This window comes from Ailuropoda melanoleuca, chromosome 4, assembly GCF_002007445.2.
Source record: "Ailuropoda melanoleuca isolate Jingjing chromosome 4, ASM200744v2, whole genome shotgun sequence".
Classification (NCBI taxonomy): domain Eukaryota; kingdom Metazoa; phylum Chordata; class Mammalia; order Carnivora; family Ursidae; genus Ailuropoda; species Ailuropoda melanoleuca.
The window spans coordinates 95,429,900-95,447,673 of NC_048221.1; the positions used below are offsets into that span (position 1 = coordinate 95,429,900).

The following is a 17,774-nucleotide window of genomic DNA, read 5'->3' on the forward strand; positions in this document are numbered from 1 at the left end:
GCGCCTTAGCCCACTTCCTATTGGTCGAGAGAAGTGGGGCCGAGGGCTGATTGGTCTAAACTCTTAAGAGCAACTGCCGCCCCCCCCAACTCTCGCCCCAGCATTTCTTAGTTTGGATTAGACTCCAGGGCCGCGTGGGCTGGTAGGCTGGCCGGGCAGGGAAGCGAACTGGAGGTGGGCACCCCTCTGAGCTCGCTTCAGCCGCGGAATGTCGGGGCCGTCAGGGGGTGCGGTGTCCGCCGGATCTTCCCTGTGGCCGCCTAGCAAGACGACGATTTGCTTCTCTCAACTGTGCTTTCCTCTTCCTCACCTCCTCTTTGGGAAGGCGTTCGTCTGGCGCCCAGGTGGTCTCCCGCGACCTCCGCTCCGCTCGTTCTCTGCGCAGTTCCACTAGCGCCTGCACGCTCTCTGTCGGTAGGCGCTGGGGACGCGGCTTAGTGATCCCCTCCCTCGAGGAGGCTGTGGCCAGCGCAGAGCCAGAAAACGGGCATTGGGGCCAGGTGCCGGGTACCCACGCTTGCTTCCCTACCACTTAGCGTACCACTGTGATCTTGGACACCTTTCATAACCGCTTAGCCTCAGTTCCTTCATCTATAAAATGGGCATGATAACAGTACCAACGCGACGGGATTGGAAGGGCTTATGAGATTTCTCACCAAGTGCTTGTTAAACGTAAGCCTGTCCCATAGCGTTCAATAAATGTTTGTGTTTATTGTATTCCTTGATCTGGCGTTTGGGATGAGGTTTAGTGGGTAACGCGGGCCGAGCAAGGATTCTACATATTGAAAGAGAAAAGCACAACCAAAATCCCGCAACCAACACTTCCCGCAAGAGCGCCCTCCGAGGCCCAGCCTCTGGCCCTTCTAGCCGTGTCGACTCTGTGGTCGCAAGCCATAGAGTGGCGGAAATGGCCCGTCCCCTTCCTCTCCCGAGTCAACGGCTAGGCGAAGCTTCCGGGGATTTCTCTGGCGCGGGGGATTGTGGGGTTGCTGGGCCGCCCGGACGCGGAGAAGACGGGAGGTGTAGCGGGTCACTGAATAAGCTTCCAAAATGATGGTGAGTGGCGTTTCGCCTATCCGTCGCCATCCGCTGCCATCTGGCCCGTGGGTGGCGCCGCCCTGCCGGGGTCAGTCCCCTAGGGCCCTCCGCTGGCTACCGATTCTGTTCTTTCCCGGATCCCTTGCCTACGGGGCCACCCTGGCCCGCCGCGGCCTGGCTCGGCCCCAGCACGGAACAGGGGCCCTGGGCGAGGGCTTTGTGGGGCTGCAGGGAAGGCTTGGTCTGACCGGCTGGGAACTACAAGTCCCAGGCTGCTTCGGGACTGCGAGCCCGTTTAGGGGACCGGGTTTTTGGAGCCCCTCCACAATCGTAACCTGTGTTAAACGAGTGCGGCTCTAGCGTGCGTGCATACACGGTCGGCGGGCCGACTTGGAGGCACCGGTGCCTTGGGAAACGGGATGTAAAAACGTGTGCTTCCTAGAACGGGCTGAGGCACCATGGGGACCTTCTGTTGGGTGGAGCGGAAGGGCTCTACTGTGGTTGCTCGCGGGTCCGCCGGCGCGCCTGCTACTGTGTACATGTACTGCGTACATGCTCGTACTTGAACACTCACTCGTTCGTTGCTTAAGTAAACGCATTTTTAGTGCCTGCTGAATGTCATGTAATGCTAGCTGGTTGTTGGGGGTGCAGCTCCTGAGCCGGGAGAATGGACAGGGCACATGGGAACGCTACATCAGAGGTAGGAAGACCCGGGCTCTGACTCCGACCCTGTCTGCCCTTCCGGATTTGGCATCAGACCAGGCTATTCCTAGTTGGCCATCTAACTCTGGGTCTCCTTATCTTGAATTAGGGGTGTTGGTGAATCCCGGAGGCCCCCTGTAGCCCTGCCCGCTTCCGCACCATCCCTTTCTGCCATCTCAGGGCCGTAGATGCCTTCCATGGACCCCAAGCCTACTGCTGTCTCTTGAGTTGCTTTGAACAGGGTCGGCTTTTAAAGGGATGTCTGAGGCAAGACCCTGACTGAGATACCGCTCCCTGTGGTGCACTTGGCAGTTCACTCGTTCATTTTAGTCTGTCAGCCAGAGGAAGCCCTCTGTACTTTTCTGGCCTGCTGCTGCTGCTTCCTGTCCTGGTAGATGTCAAACTGACACCTATGAGGTGTTCATTCTGTTACCAAATGCCCTGTGAATCCAGTTGTACCCACGGTAGAAGGAACCCAGAATTAATCTGTACTTTCTCCCATTTACCTCTAGTACTGCCCTTTTCCATTCCCTCTTCAGCATTACCTATTCTTGAAGTCACCTTCATCTTCCGTGTGGAGACAGCAGAGCCTTTGAGAGCAAGGGCTCTGGAGCCACACTGGATGCCTAGGTTTGTAACTAAGCTGGGCCACCTACTAGGTGTGTGACGTGGAGCATGTTATTAAATTTCTTGCCCTCACTGTCTTAAGGGGATTCTTTGAACTAATATAAAGCTACCAGCATGTCGTAAGCACTCTGTAAACGTTAGCTGTTCTGCGCCGTGGTTGGTGATGTTTGCTTTCCTCCCTGTACTCTATCCTGCTGGCAAGGCTACTGTAAGAGCTTTGGCTGGCGTTCAAGGAACTGAGGATCACAACCGAGGTTCTTCTGTCAGGTGATAAAACCCTTCACCGAGGGGCCCCACCACACTTGGGTTTTTCCTTAACTGACCCCTGCTCTGTTTCCTTGCTGTATAAGTTTTTAGGGAGGATGAAGATGAAGATCATTAAGCTGAAATGCCAGAGCCTTCCATGATACCCTTGGCAGGTTACTGGTTCCACTATTGTTTCTTTACTTGAGTAAAAATGAGTGAGATTGAAAAGTAACTTAGAAAAGAAGCTGGACATTCCATAGCAGTGCATGCCATTGGGGAGCCAATAGAAGAGGACCCATCCTGCTCGACCCGGTTTGGCACAGTCCAGCTTTGCCACGTTTCCTTTCCCTTAGGATCCCTCCTCTACCCAGCCTGCCATTTCTGTAAGGCCTACAAAGCATAGGGAATGAGGGGACTACATGATCAGCTGCTTCTGAACCCTGCTTGCTTTGTACTTAAGAATTCTCCATGAATTTAGTGTGACCATACTGCCAGTGCTTTGAGAAGCCAGGGCTATCTTAATTCATGGCATATATCAGACACTTAAAAGTATATATAAAGTTGAATTTTCAATATCAAAAGCGGTTATGTATTGCTTCATATGTGGCCAAATCTAGGCACTCCACAAATTGAGATGACTATAATCCTTACCTTTGGGAAGCTCATACTTTAAGATGGCTGGTGTTTTAAAAGTTGTACACAAGAGGAAGCAGAAGGAATTACGGGATCCTCTGTTCAGGGTGCTCCTAGTAGCTGCTGTTGAGAAAACATTCTTGGAAGAATTGGGGCTCTGATGAATTGCTGGCCTGGTAAGAATGTGTTTCATTTTGTTTTTTACTTTATTGAAATATCTTCATACACACACACACACACACACATATTTTATTAAGTAAAGCGTACAGCGAACATAGGACTCAAACTCATGACCTCAAGATCAAGAGACGCATGCTCTACCGATGGAGCCAGGGTAGGGGTGCCTGGGTGGCTCAGCCCGTTGGGTGTTGGACTCTTGGTTTCAGCTCAGTCATGATCTCAGGAACCTGAGACAGAGCCCCCTGTCGGGCTGTGGGCTCAGTACCGAGTCTGTTTGTCCCTCTGTCTCTGCTCCCCCTGCCCCTGTGTGTGCCCTCACTCTCTCACACATAAATAAATAAAATCTTAAAAAAAAAATGGGGTGCCTGGGTGGCTCAGTCAGTTAAACATCTGCCTTTGACTCAGGTCATGATCCCAAGGTCAGGGATTGTTGTCCGACTCCTGACCCCCCTCTGCCAGGCTCCCTGCTCAGCGGGGAGTTTTCTCCTCCTGCCCCTCCCCCTGCTCTTGCTCTCTCTCTCTCTCTCTCTTTCTTTTTCTTTCTCAAATAAATAAAATCTTTAAAGAAAAGGAAAAGTGCCAGGGTAGCTCTTGTAAATAGGCATACAGTTTGGAAGTGGACGCGAGAAAGAGCCTTCACAAGCATTGTTAAGTTATCCTGTTGGAGAGGTGAAAATTTGTTGAAGGCAACAGGAAGAACTTGAGATCCAAGTTAGTTTTTGAAGTGTAAGACTATCCAGGGCAAGGATGAACCAAAGAAGCGTGGGGGCTGCCATGAGGAATAATTTTCAGGACTGGGAGAGGGTGGGGCCTTTGAAGAGGACACCTTTTTCCTTATAGAAGGTGTAAGAGGCCTGAAAGAATGCTGGGAGTATAAAGACGCCATTTCTTACTGCGAGACCTAAGACACTACTGTGAAAGGGGGTAATCTGACCCCAGATTTAGGGAGTTATCTGACAGGTATTCTTTAAAAAAGAAAAAAGAAAAGAAATGTATGTGTTCATTGGGAAAACATTGAAACAAAACAGAAAATACACAATACAAAGCATCAAAATCCTTTTTACTCCCACTCTCTTACTCATTAGAGTTTGTTGCACATCTTTCCAGCCCCCTTTTATGCATTTACATGTTATATCTTGCCTCCTGCTTTCTCTCTCTTTATATTTTATATAGATAAAATGTAAATCAGAACATGCCATTCCTCTGCTAAAAGTTTTTCCAGGGCTTCCTTATGTAGGAATAAAATCCAAATTCCTTACCATGGTCTACAATTGAGTGTGCAGTCTGGTTCTTACCTGCCTCTTCAGCCCTATTCCAATCTTCCTCCTGCCCACTGCTGTCCAGCTGCAATGGCCAAAGGAGTTAGCCTTTATCGGGAATTGCCCAGTGAATATGGAGTCAGTCTCATGGGTCACTAGACTTTCTGGTGTATGAATCCCTGACTCCTTATTGTTGGGTCAAGATCTCTCTTGTGCTTCCGTGTCCTGTGTCTTCCTGCTCAGACACCTGAAGTACCTGGTAGGGGTGGACAGTGGCAGTGGCTTTCAAACTTCATATTGCAATCCATGGTAGGAAATTTTAAGTCATAGCCTAGTAGTACACACATAGCATAACAAGTTTTGAAGCAGCACCCTTACTGTATTGTTTCACACATGCAAAATTAAGTCACAAATGCAGGGCTGAGTGTGGTTCTTAGCTTATCTCTGAAGGCACAGGTTTTGATCCAAACTGGTTTGCTAAGATGAGGAATTGCTGTCTGTGGTTATGGTCACTGAAGCAAGGGTCTCTAAGCAGGCTTTTAAAATAGGCAAGTATCCCTGTCTTCCCCGAGTTTCTAAGGCAGGTCTGCAAATGAAGCCTCTGTAGGAATAGTGACTGTTCTCGAGGCTAGCATGCAAAATAGAGAAAAATTCCTGGGGACGTTTGTTTGGAGATTGGTCACAGGGAAGCTGTATGGAACTGGCATGAGAGGTGGAAGCACTGTTGCACGAATTAGATTTATGGTCACGTTGTGAGGCGGGACAGACATGCTGTTTGTTTCTCTGCCTGGCTCCTTGCGTACAGTCCCGCCAAGCGTGGTTAGGAAAGATGCTTGTCGGCCCGCGCCAGGAAACCACCTGAGGCTGTTGGCGCCTCAGTGTTTTGCATCAGTGCCTTAGCAAGTTCTCTGGGATTGAGCTGTAATGCAGATAAGTGGTGGTTTTGCTGGAGGGTGAACACTGAGCAGCTTCCTCCTGTGCTGTGACCTAATTCTTCAACACAGGGAATAGTGTCAAGTTGAAAAGGCTAGGCTTATCCACTGAGCACTGGAGAACACAATATTTGATTTGTTCTTTTAGACTAAATCATGCTTCTCATACCATTTTCTAGCACACCTGCAGGGTATGCTGTGGTCTTGGCAGTATCTCTGGATGTAGGGGCTGGTTCAGGAATCAGTGTGGTGGGCCTCGGGATATGGTTTTAAAAAGCCTCCAGAGGGGCGCCTGGGTGTCTCTGTCGGTTAAGTGTCTGATTCTTGATTTTGGCTCAGGTCATGATCTCGGGGTCGTGAGATCGGGCCCTGCGTCAGGCTCCGTGCTCAGTGGGGAGTCTGCTTCTCTCCCTCTGCTCCCCTTCCGCATGTGTACGTGCACACTTGCACATGCTGTCTCTCTCTGTCAGATCTTTAAAAGGCCTCCAGATATGTCTGTTAGGGGAGAGATGGAAACATTTATCCTTTCTCCTCCCTCCTTGAATTTCATTGTAAGAGATGATTATTAAAAGCAGTCCATTGCTCTTTCTTCTTCAGCCCACACCAGTTATCCTGTTGAAAGAGGGGACCGATAGCTCCCAAGGCATCCCCCAGCTTGTAAGTAACATCAGCGCCTGCCAGGTGATTGCAGAGGCTGTAAGAACCACCCTGGGCCCTCGTGGCATGGACAAGCTGATTGTAGATGGCCGAGGTAAGTCTGCAGGGTTCCTCAGGCCAGTGTGCAGGAGAGGGGACTGCTGGGGAGTGTTTGGGGCTAGCAGAGGTTGGCATCAGAAATGCCACAGCTTTCAAGCTCTCTGAGTGATTGCGCGCTATGAAACGGTTCCATTTCATACTTTGTCCTGAGTGCTGAACCCTTTGGGAATATATGGGAGAAGTTGGGCTCAGGAGCCTGTTGCCTCTTAGAGGCAGCCTGGAAACATGGAATAGAACCGTCTGAGTTGCCTGTGATCGTTCCCATGGTATCATGTTACCAAGACAGAATTCCCCCCTCATGTTTTAGTATATTAGCTGACATGTGAGATAGTAGGGTATCAACTGTTGTCAAGAATATCTGAACAGTTTTCATTCTCATTTAAAGTAATGTTTCGTACATTCAGTTTGAGGTATGCTAAATGCTGTTCAGAGAAAATCAGGAGCTCGTGGTCTTCAGAAGCTTGTGATTTTAGGTGGCCCTTTGTGCACAGAGCTAAGTCAATGAAAAGATGAGTTCATATATGCCATTATCTCTGTCCCATCCCAATAAAGTGTGCGTGGGCTCCAAATCCAGTTGGGAAAAGGATCTTTAAGTTTTTACTTTGTGTTTTTCCTTTTAAGGCAAAGCAACAATTTCTAATGATGGGGCCACAATTCTGAAACTCCTAGATGTTGTCCATCCTGCAGCAAAGACTTTAGTGGACATTGCCAAATCCCAAGATGCTGAGGTGGGAAAATCAAGCGTGTGTGTTTACATAAAGGTTGAAATACATGCCTGCTTGCTCCTTTGCTTTTCTCTCTTAAAATTTTTCTGATTTTAACTCCGAAATTATGATTTCATAAGTAATACATGCTTGTAAAATATTTAGATGGAATTGATAATATTTTAAAATTTATACTATTTAACTGCGTGTAGCTGAGATCTTAGGACCAGGCTCATGTACTGTCATTCGTATCAGTGACCTGGTAAACAATTTAATCTCTCATGTGTTAGTCATCTTATACAATGGGGCTTTAAGGTTTCCAGTTTACCTGTTGTTGTTGTTGTTTCCTTGCTCGTATAACATAGATAACGTAAAATTTATCAGTTCAGCTATTTTTAAACGAACAATATGATGGCATTAACCAGTCTGTCTTAAAACATTTCTAACACTAGGGGCGCCTGGGTGGCTCAGTTGGTTAAGTGTCTGCCTTCGGTGGGTCATGATCCCAGGGTTCTGGGATCAAGCCCCAGTCATGCTCCTTGCTCAGTGAGGAGCCTGCTTCTCCCTCTCCCTCTGCCTGCCACTCCCCATGCTTGTGCGCGCTCTCTCTCTCTCTCTCTCTCTCTCTCGCTATATCTCTTTGTGTCAAATAAATAGTCTTTTTTAAAAATTTTCTAACACTAGAATCTTGATAATAAATGTTGAGAGGAAACAGGCTTGCATTTTAAGAGTATTACAAATATGTTCTGAAGTTATATAAAAAGGTTTATTAGGACCCAGTAGCCTATAAAACAGTATTGCTTATATAAAATTAAAGTGAGAATAGTCTGGATTTGACCTGTTATTGTCTTCAGCAAGGGACTAATACCTTTCTGGCCAGGAATTTGGCAGCTTAAACCTTTTACCACAGTAACACTTTTTCCCCCTTGAAAATATCTCTCATTACACATAAGTGAGTTGAAAGTAAATTTCTGCCAAATCAGAGGTGAACTGGTTTTAGCTTATTCTTTTTCTCCCTCATTAAAAATAGGGTTTAGATCCCATTGTAGAAAATGACTATGTTAGAAAGATTAGCAGACTAGTGATCTGCCTATTCCAAACAGTGTTTAAAATGTAAAGGACTTTGGTCCTGGAAGGTTTGTTTTAGTGGGATTTGGCTGGAAATTATCTTTTTGTCAACTCCTGTAGTATTTTGTACTCCTTAAAGAATATTTGTCTCATGTCTTATTCATCATGCCTGTGTGCAATAAATAAGTTTTTGTTAATCTGCTTATGTGATTTCATATGCTGAGGAACTCTGATTGTCCAGATCAGCTCTCTTTGGAGAGTGGGTCTGGCTGGGGAGTTTATTTTGGAGCCCAGAGTCATTTGATGGGGTGGATACCTGACTACCATTACCTTCCTTGTACTTGTTGCCATCACCTGTGCTTCCAGAAAAAACATTTCACACTCATTTAAACACTTCCCAGTTTAAATGGGTAGGTTGCCTAAAAATGGAGTTCCAGGTTTTATCTCCAAACATGAGAAAGTGTGAATTTCCTGTCATCATCTTCCAGGTCGGTGATGGTACCACCTCGGTGACCCTGCTGGCTGCAGAGTTTCTGAAGCAAGTGAAACCCTATGTGGAGGAAGGTTTGCACCCACAGATCATCATCCGAGCTTTCCGCACCGCCACCCAGTTGGTATGGGAATATTGGCTACCCTCGGCCTTGTGCCTGGGTACTTTCATGTTTCTCTTAGGATAATACCTTTAGTGGGGTAGAGAGAGACTGGTAACAGGGTTCCTTGCACATTTTCTGACTTATTCTTAAGAATCTGAGTTCTACCATTCTTTAGCTATTCTTCAAGCCTCGGGTTTATTCTGTAGCTATTCTTTAAGCCTCGGGTTTCCTGGTGGACTCAATAAGTGAGAGCTGGGGTTTTTTGGTTTGTTTTTTATCAAGTTCCTCATGGCACACATCTTGAAGAACCTGCTTTTATTGATCTTTGACCTTCATTCTGCAGTCTTGGGAAAGTCAGTCCCTCTGGGCTTGACTTTCTCCCTTTACTGTCTCTGTTCAGGGATACCTGGGTACCTCAGTCAGTTAAGTGTCCGACTCGTGATTTCGGCTCAGGATCGTGGGATCAAGCACTGGGTCAGGCTCCACGCTCAGTGGGGAGTCTGCTTGAGATTCTCTCCACCCCCCCCCAAAGTTATTTACTATCTGTTTCAGGGTGGTGACATTAAAATGAGATCATATATGAGAAGTGCTTTTGAAAAGATACTAAGTTTAACATACAAATATATTACATAACATATCTAAATATATTAATCGTTAGAAGTCATCATGGGTGTTTTTCATAAGCCAGAAGATTCGGCCCAGTCTAGCATCCTAGCTTGTTTCCACTTACTTATTTTAGTCTGTTCCCTGAATATTCAGAGTTAAATCCTGGAAATACCCTGATGATTTTTCAGAACTATACCTAAACCATACCTACGCCTATACCTATTTGTCACTGGGAGTTTTCTAAACTGTAGAGATGTGTGTTTCTGGGCAGCTACAAGACTTGGAAGTGTTGTTTCAGCTGCAGAGTGGGAATGTTTAAGATTTGGGAATAAACAGATTGGAGAGTGGCAGGAGAGACTGGGACCCACCTCTCCTGTTTGCCCTTGGCACCAGAGACTCACTGGGCTTCTGTTGTTGGCAGGCAGTTAACAAGATCAAAGAGATCGCTGTGACCGTGAAGAAGGAAGATAAAGTGTAAGTTTTCGGTGGGCCTTGTCAGAACCTTAACTTTCTGTGGCCAAATTGGACATAGAAGCGTGTTGCCACCCTATATGGACCTGGGGCTGTTTGGCTCTTGCCAGACCCTTGGCTGTGCCCCAGCCCACAGAGCACAAAAGGGGCTGTACACTGTAGTCTTAGAGCTGTCACACAGGAGGTCTCTGACTGCAGTCACCATCCGTCAGTGATAATCTGTCCTAAAGATGTGGAAGATGAAGTTGGTGGGGGCTGTTTAGAGACCAGAACAGACACCCCCTCCACACTGCAGTAGACTCAGACAAGAGGGGCTTTCTGGGCCTGACGCGGGTCCCACCGTCCTTGTGTCCCAGGGAGCAGAGGAAGCTGCTGGAGAAGTGTGCCATGACCGCTCTGAGCTCCAAGCTGATTTCCCAGCAGAAAGCCTTCTTCGCTAAGATGGTGGTGGACGCGGTGATAATGCTCGACGATTTGTTGCAGCTTAAAATGATTGGAATCAAGAAGGTGCAAGGTGGTGCCCTAGAGGTAAGCCTGCCGCGGCCTCCCTGGGAGGCTCCTGCTTGCACGTGGGCTCTTCAGAGAGGTTGGTACAGGAGGTGAGCACACGTTACAGGTGTTGAGAGAAGGCATGCTGGGCTAGAAGTCAGACTGGGGTTGTTGTCCCCGTGCTGTCACTGCAGCCTGTGACTCTACATACATTTTGTAATTTCTCTGAACCTGTATTTACTTGTCAGCAGAAGAGCAGATTGAACCTGTTGATTTTTTTGAATCTCAGTGTGATGTGGGAGGGGATCACGCTGGCTCCGTCTGATAAATTACCTGTGACCCTCTCAGTTAATAAATCTGAGAAGTACTTCTTGGTCCACTCTTTCCCAAGTGACGTGTCCAAGCTCTCCCTTTTATTCGTTTATTTTGAATAGATGATAGATAGTTCTAAATGTATAAAGGGGCCTAAAGATAAAAATAAATGTCCCCTGTACGGTTCCTGCCCCAGATAAAACCACTATTAAGTGTGTGGGGGGTGGGCACACATGTGCACAGTCTTGCAAATGCTTTCAGAGTTATTGTGTGTATCCATGAGCCCGTATGTAAATATTTCTTCTAAACACAAGTGTTCATTTAAAATACATGGTGTTCTGTAGCTCCCTTTTGTCCATTTAACAACATATTTTAGAATTTGATCCATATCAGCATGTCAGACTTTTAATTCAGTGCTTCAGGAAAGAACTTTCTGCGATGGCAGGACTGTTGATGTCTGTGCTGTCCATTTCATGGACATATGTAGCTACCAAACCCTTGAAATGCAGTTAGTACAATTGAGTAAGTTTCTAATTTAACTTTTATTTATTTAAATGGAAATAGCAACATGTGGCTCATGGCTACTGCATTGCCCAGCATAACTGTAGCTTGTTCTTTTTTAACACAGTGCTATCTGTCTGGAAGCCTTTTTTGATGTTGGTATCTCCATTCCCCTTTGGCCCTTCTCTGCTCTGGCCTGCCCTACTTCTTTACTCTACCTTGGTGACCCGGCCTGAGGTGATAATGGACAGGGCAAGACCTGCCTGAAAATTATAACCTGGCCCAGCCCTTCACTTTTTGTTCTGTGACTTTTACTCTTCCAGATTACATCCCCACTCTGTTCTCCTTCCTCCTGTCATGGCACATGTCAGTGGACTGAGGTTCTCTCTTCTGTAAGAGCTGTGAGGAATCTGGAGGTCATCTGAGCAGCTCCCCATCTTTGGCCCCCGTACCACTCCTTTCTCACCCCATCATGGTTTACTGACTTTGTCTCTGCCCACAGCTTTGGCGCAGTAGTCCATCTTCTCCCGGGCCTTCCTGTTTCCCTAGACTCTTGAGATTGGATTGGCATTCACTCAACTGGGGATCAAAAATAATAATTTCATCTGGTGAGAAAGCCAGGGGCTCCAACCCACTTTTTCCTTAGCCTGTCCCACATTCCTTAAATGCATATAAAACCTGACACACAATTCAGTAAATGGTGGTAGTAATTATTTACTTATTCGCAGGATTAACTGAGAACTTCCTGATCTGTATCTTCAGTCCTTACCACCCCCTTGAGCCTCATGCTGTTGTATCTAACTGCTACTGAACTCATCTCGTCCTCCAGACCTGTAGCATTTTCTGTGTTCCTTGACATAGTTGGTATCTCCACCATTGACTCAGTCCCTCACACCAGAAACCCGGGATCATCTTTGAAAATCTTTACAACTCCTCAAAAAAAAAATAAAAATAAAATTAAAAATAAAAAAACTTTCTCCAAAAATCTTTACAACCTCTCACAACCTGTCAATCACCATTGTCTCATCTTGCCTGCCAACTTACTATTTACTTCTGTAAGCTGTCTCTTTTACTTACTCTCAAGAGCATTGTCCTGGCAGTGGTCACCTTTCCTCCAGTCTTGGATCCCCTCAGTCAGCCATGTTTTCTGATGTATGGTGAAGTTCCACAATTTACTACCCTGTGTGGGAAACCTGTTGGGGTTCACCATTGCATACAGGATGAGAGGTAGGCCTTAGCAGAGCCTGGAAGATTCTCCTGCACCGGCCCCTGCCCTCTGTGTTCCTGCAGCTGCCAGGGGCTTCACGTTCTCTGATGCCACCACACGTCCTCTGTGGAACCTCTTTTCCTTTCTCTGTTCGGCTGATTTCTGCTTATCCGTCTTGATTGAGCACAGGCATCACCCCCGTTAGGATGCTGTGGCTTTGAGGGATGCACAGATGTGTTCACTGATAGACTACAGTATTATGGGTAGCACCGGGAGAGAGCATAGAGGCCATTGAGCTGAATATATACCCTTTTTTATTGAGTGGGAAATGACTTGGTCTTTTAGTAAGAAAGAGATCTGGGATTTGAACCCAAGTCTTTTGATAGTGCTGAAGTCAGTCCCAAGTGCAGCGTGCTTTCTTACTATTCCCTATTAAATCCAACCCACAGGAAGCTCATATTCTGAGGGACTGAAATGTAGGAAGCCACAATTGTAGCTAGGGAACTGTACAGGGAATTTCTGACCCTTGTGACCTTTTGGCTTCATCTCCTGAAAAGAGGAAGCACCTAGGCTACTGCACACAGGTCGAAGTGTGTGTGCATGCACACAGGGCAGATACAGGGGGGTGTGAGGAGACGTGTCCCATAGAAGACTGGGTGGGGGGGCTGAGTTGGGATTGAAGGGAGGGAGGCATTAGACAGCCTGTGCCTTATTCATAAATGCCCAGTGCCTTGCCTGGCACTGTAGGGACACATTCACATTATCCCTTGGCTCCTGCTTTGGAGGTCAGGCTTAGAGGATAGCCCAAACAGCCCTTTACCATGCTTAGTCTCTGCAGGCTGAATGATTGATTTCTTTATACTGAAGGGACAACCAAACTATGTTTTGTATTTTTCCCAGCTTTTATGAAAATGAAAAGGCTTTGTTGTAACAGTGAAATAAAGACGTGGTTAAGTCTTTTGAGGTTCACAGGCATGGACACACGGTAGCCTAGTACACCACTAGCTTGATTTCATTTCATGCCAGTACTGAACTGTTGACTGTTGTTTTTTTTTTTTTTTAAACAGGAGTCCCAGCTGGTAGCTGGCGTCGCATTCAAGAAGACTTTCTCTTATGCTGGGTTTGAAATGCAACCCAAAAAGTACAATAATCCAATGATTGCCCTTTTAAATGTTGAGCTTGAACTGAAAGCTGAGAAAGATAATGCTGAAATCAGAGTCCACACGGTTGAGGTAGGCCCCACCAGCTGGCAGTGGCCTGGGAACGATCAGCTTTCTGGGCCAAAGCCTTGGGTCTTTGTGGCCATCTTGGGCCCCACTCTGTTTCTCAGACTCCCTATGAACCCCATTCTCCTCCTGGCCCCCTGAATATGTTGATGTCCAAGCACCAGGCTTACTTCTTTTCCCACTCTACTCTCTGAGTGACCTGAAGCTGAGGAGATGGGGATAGGGAAGACCTGCTGAAATATTCTCCTCTGGCCCCAGGAAGGGGCTGGCGGGGGCCTTCCACCTGTACACCAAGCCCAGGACTTTGAGTCCTCTTACTTGAGCAGATGAAGGCTCTCCTCCTACACTGGGTCCTTACTGTAGGGACAGGTATGCTCCCATCACTGATAATACCAAGTCTGTCTCTGAAGGTAGCGGTGTCACCGAGCTGTAAGCAAGTGCTGTTAGGTAATGTGCTCCCAACAAAGAATGGCCTCTGGGGGAAGGGGTCTTGGCATTGGGAACTCCATGGTTACAGCTTCTCAGAGGAATCTAGAACTCTGTCAGGCTACACTATTTCTTTTACGTTGGGATGCCAGCTCTGGAGGAACTCCCAGTCCTGGGGTTATTTTCTGTTTCTGTGTGTGGAAGTTTTAGGTGGTTCCTAAATTATCATATAGGGTCCTTGTTTAGTTGGACTGAGGAGAGGCTATTCTCTTTACCCTCAATTCCCAGGTAAATCAGCATATTTTACTTTGGGGGGTATGTTGCAGCCTACCGTATATGCTAATCTCCCCCCCAAAATTATCCTCATCCTTTTCTGGGTCTCTTCAGGATTATCAGGCAATTGTTGATGCTGAATGGAACATTCTCTATGACAAGTTAGAGAGGATCCATCATTCTGGAGCCAAAGTCGTCTTGTCCAAACTCCCCATCGGGGATGTGGCCACCCAGTACTTTGCCGACAGGGATATGTTCTGTGCTGGCCGAGTGCCGGAGGAGGATCTGAAGAGGACGATGATGGTAACCAAACATTCGTGTGCTGCTTCTTGGCCTTTGTGGCCCTGGAGGGGTTTTCATTTACTCCTGGTGTACTGGAATGCACTGTCGGGTTGGCATGTGACTCTAGGCCCGTCTTCACTTTTTTTTTGCCTTGAAGCACTCCAGTCCCCATATGCACATGCTCAGTGTAACCAAAACAAGTCGGGAAATCTGATTTGTGAGGGAACCTAGTAGTAATGCTATGATCAGCTAGATAAACTCAAGTATTGGTGTTTGCAGCCAGGTTTCCTCCTTTTCTTTTTCAGCATCTCACCAAAGATGTGTTAGGTCTAAAGCACCAGTCCTAACTAGTTGTTGGGCCCAAGGCATGCTAGTTTGGGAGAGTGGGTTTTGGGTGAAGTAAAGGGTCCCCATCTCCTTTTAACTAGGCCTGCTTGCCTGTCATGTGTCTTTGTTCTATTTTCTTTTCTCCTCTTCCAGGGGGTAAGGGTATAAGAGTGGGTGATCCAGGGCAGGGCGCTCTGGGGATTGTGGCAGGGTTTAGCATGGGAATTGGCTTTTGAGGCTAGGTGGCAGGAAACTGTCTTCTGGCTTCATGGCAGCCTTAACTGCCAGGTGATCTTACCTTCTTGTGCTCCTCAGGCCTGTGGAGGCTCCATCCAAACCAGTGTGAATGCTCTGTCGTCAGATGTGCTGGGTCGCTGCCAGGTCTTTGAAGAGACGCAGATTGGGGGCGAGAGGTAAGCCATAGGCCCGGGCTGCCTGCTGGCCTAGCTCACGGGGCCTGCCTGGGTCTGGCTGCCTGCCATCTTTTGGGGGTGGTATACAACATGTGCTACTCTTTTTTCAGGTGTCACCTTTCGGGGCATAAAGAACTTAGATATATAAAGTATTTCAAGAGGGAAGAAGAGCAAGTTGGGTCTGAAGTCTGACTCCACAAGATTTTATGCCCCAGGGTTACAGCCCCAAACCTTCCCCAAAACATGTCTACAAGAGTGGGGTTGGAAAACCCTAGTGAGGAACAAAAGAGCAGTTGCTGAGTGTCGGGAGGACGCAGCAGTTGGCAGCACAAGTTCACCTGTATGATTTGATCCTGCGTGTAGGTACAATTTCTTCACTGGCTGCCCCAAGGCCAAGACTTGCACTATCATCCTTCGTGGTGGTGCTGAGCAGTTTATGGAGGAGACCGAGCGATCCCTGCACGACGCCATCATGATTGTCAGGAGGGCCATCAAGGTACTAGGCCGGGGGGTATCCTGCCTGCATTGCCTACTTGACCTCCCCAGCTGATAAGACCCTGGATTTATGTGGTGATTTCTTCCCTGTATGACATGTCCTTCCCTGAGTGGCCTCTTGGCCCTGAGTTGCCTTACAAAGCGTGGAAAAATAGCCTCAGTCTCTCAAAATGGGTCATGCTGCCTTAAAGGCTATGACTTGTGAGCCAGCAGTGAAGCTGCTGTCGTCAGCCATCCCAGTGATTGTACCAGTGCCCTCAAACTACAAGGTGACCTTGAAGATGTCAGAAACCAGAAGGTTCACCAGATTGCAGTTGGGATGTGCTAGATAAGAGCCGCATGTAGGCCTCCTGGGGTTTGGGATGTGGGAGGAATGAGGAACCACTCCCTTTCTGTGCTAGGGGGCCTGCTGACTGGCTGGTCCAGCTTGGCTGTGGCTGGAGCTTGGACCAGGGGCCTATTACCATTGAGAGGTGGGTCTGGTCTCTGCAGAATGATTCAGTGGTGGCCGGTGGCGGGGCCATTGAGATGGAGCTCTCCAAGTACCTGCGGGATTACTCAAGGACCATTCCAGGAAAACAGCAGCTGTTGATTGGGGCCTATGCCAAGGCCTTGGAAATTATCCCACGCCAGCTGTGTGACAATGCTGGCTTTGATGCCACAAACATCCTCAACAAGCTGCGGGCGCGGCATGCCCAGGTGGGTCCTTCTCCTTGGGCTCCAGGGATTGGGTGCGTGGGGCTAAATGTTGAGTGTGTGTTGGGCCCCAGTGATAGGGCTGGCACTGGACCTGGCGCTGCCCTCTCTGAGGGCAGAGAGAGCAGCGGTGCCAGACTGGACATTCCAGGGTTTCTTTAGTGCTTCTACTGAGAGTATGATCGCTCCTTGCGGGGCCATCAGAGGAACCAGGGGGACCCTGCCGCCTCCCCAAAACACAGCACGTTGCACAGGGGCCCAGAGCTCTTGTCTGAGCAGCATGTTCAGGGTTTGAAGGGGGTGGTGGTTAGGGGCACAGGCGGGAAGACGTGCACGTCCAGATTCCCGGTGTGATGCCAGGCAGACGTCATCCTCCTTGGGGACATGCAGGCAAGTACAGAGAGAATGAGGTTTCCTCACACCCGGAGTCTTGTGAAGGATATGGGAGAAGAAATTTGAGAGCAGATCCCTATTACCTCCCCCTTCCTGTTCTTTCAGGGGGGCATGTGGTATGGAGTGGACATTAACAACGAGGACATTGCCGACAACTTCGAGGCCTTCGTGTGGGAGCCAGCCATGGTGCGCGTCAATGCACTGACCGCAGCCTCTGAGGCCGCCTGCCTTATCGTGTCGGTAGATGAAACCATCAAAAACCCTCGCTCGACGGTGGACACCCCCCCAGCTGCTGGCCGGGGCCGGGGCCGGGGCCGCCCACACTGAGAGGCATCCGCCCCTGGGCGAGCGGCTGGGAGGCCGGCTGCAGCATGCGCGCCCTCCCCCTGTCTCGGTCGGTTGGTGTTACAAGGAAGGGGTAGTAAGTGGCCCACTCTCTTCTCACTGGAGCTTATTTAAATAAACTTAAGACTTAGAATTCACTTTGCAGATTCCTCACGCACGGGAGTTTGGCTTGGAAATGTCTTGGCTCCAGCTCAGGACTTTGCTTTCGTATGTGCTCACCCACAGAGAGGAACATTTTCTTCTTTTCTGTTGGGCTGAGTCCTCAGCAGCCTCTGGTTGTCAAGGCAGAATGTGGGTGCACTCTGCCAGCAGGGAGCTCCACTCGAGGGGCCTCCATCCAGAAGTTTCACTTGGGGTTTTCTTTGTCTCAGAAGTGGCTGGGACGCTGATGTCATCTTGTTTAGCCCTGGCCTCGCCAGGCACTGGTTTCTCTGGGTTTGAGTGAATGTGTACATTACCTTGTTTGCTCCTTCTACCTCCGTACTCTTGGCTCAGTTTTTGGTCTTTCTTATTCAAGATCTCGTGGTTGAGGGCTCTTGGAGGAATGTTCTAGAGAGGCCACATCTTCTTGAAA

The 17,774-nt window shown here is 48.2% G+C and overlaps 1 protein-coding gene across 1 annotated transcript; it reads left to right on the top strand.

The window, feature by feature from the left end:
* The first annotated feature begins 905 nt into the window (after window positions 1-905).
* On the top strand, window positions 906-17,337 carry CCT7 (chaperonin containing TCP1 subunit 7). Its single transcript, XM_002914872.4, has 12 exons — window positions 906-1,056; window positions 6,215-6,368; window positions 6,995-7,101; window positions 8,634-8,759; window positions 9,766-9,818; window positions 10,172-10,343; window positions 13,392-13,556; window positions 14,364-14,552; window positions 15,174-15,271; window positions 15,635-15,767; window positions 16,259-16,465; window positions 16,961-17,337. The coding sequence occupies exons 1-12, from the start codon at window positions 1,051-1,053 to the stop codon at window positions 17,180-17,182; spliced, it is 1,632 nt and encodes a 543-aa protein (XP_002914918.1). The 5' UTR covers window positions 906-1,050; the 3' UTR covers window positions 17,183-17,337.
* The last annotated feature ends 437 nt before the right edge of the window (window positions 17,338-17,774 follow it).

Coding starts and splice junctions, on each gene's coding strand:
- CCT7 (XM_002914872.4), top strand. Junction 13,557..14,363: donor TCAGAGTCCACACGGTTGAG/GTAGGCCCCACC, acceptor GGGTCTCTTCAG/GATTATCAGGCAATTGTTGA. Junction 15,272..15,634: donor ACGCAGATTGGGGGCGAGAG/GTAAGCCATAGG, acceptor TCCTGCGTGTAG/GTACAATTTCTTCACTGGCT.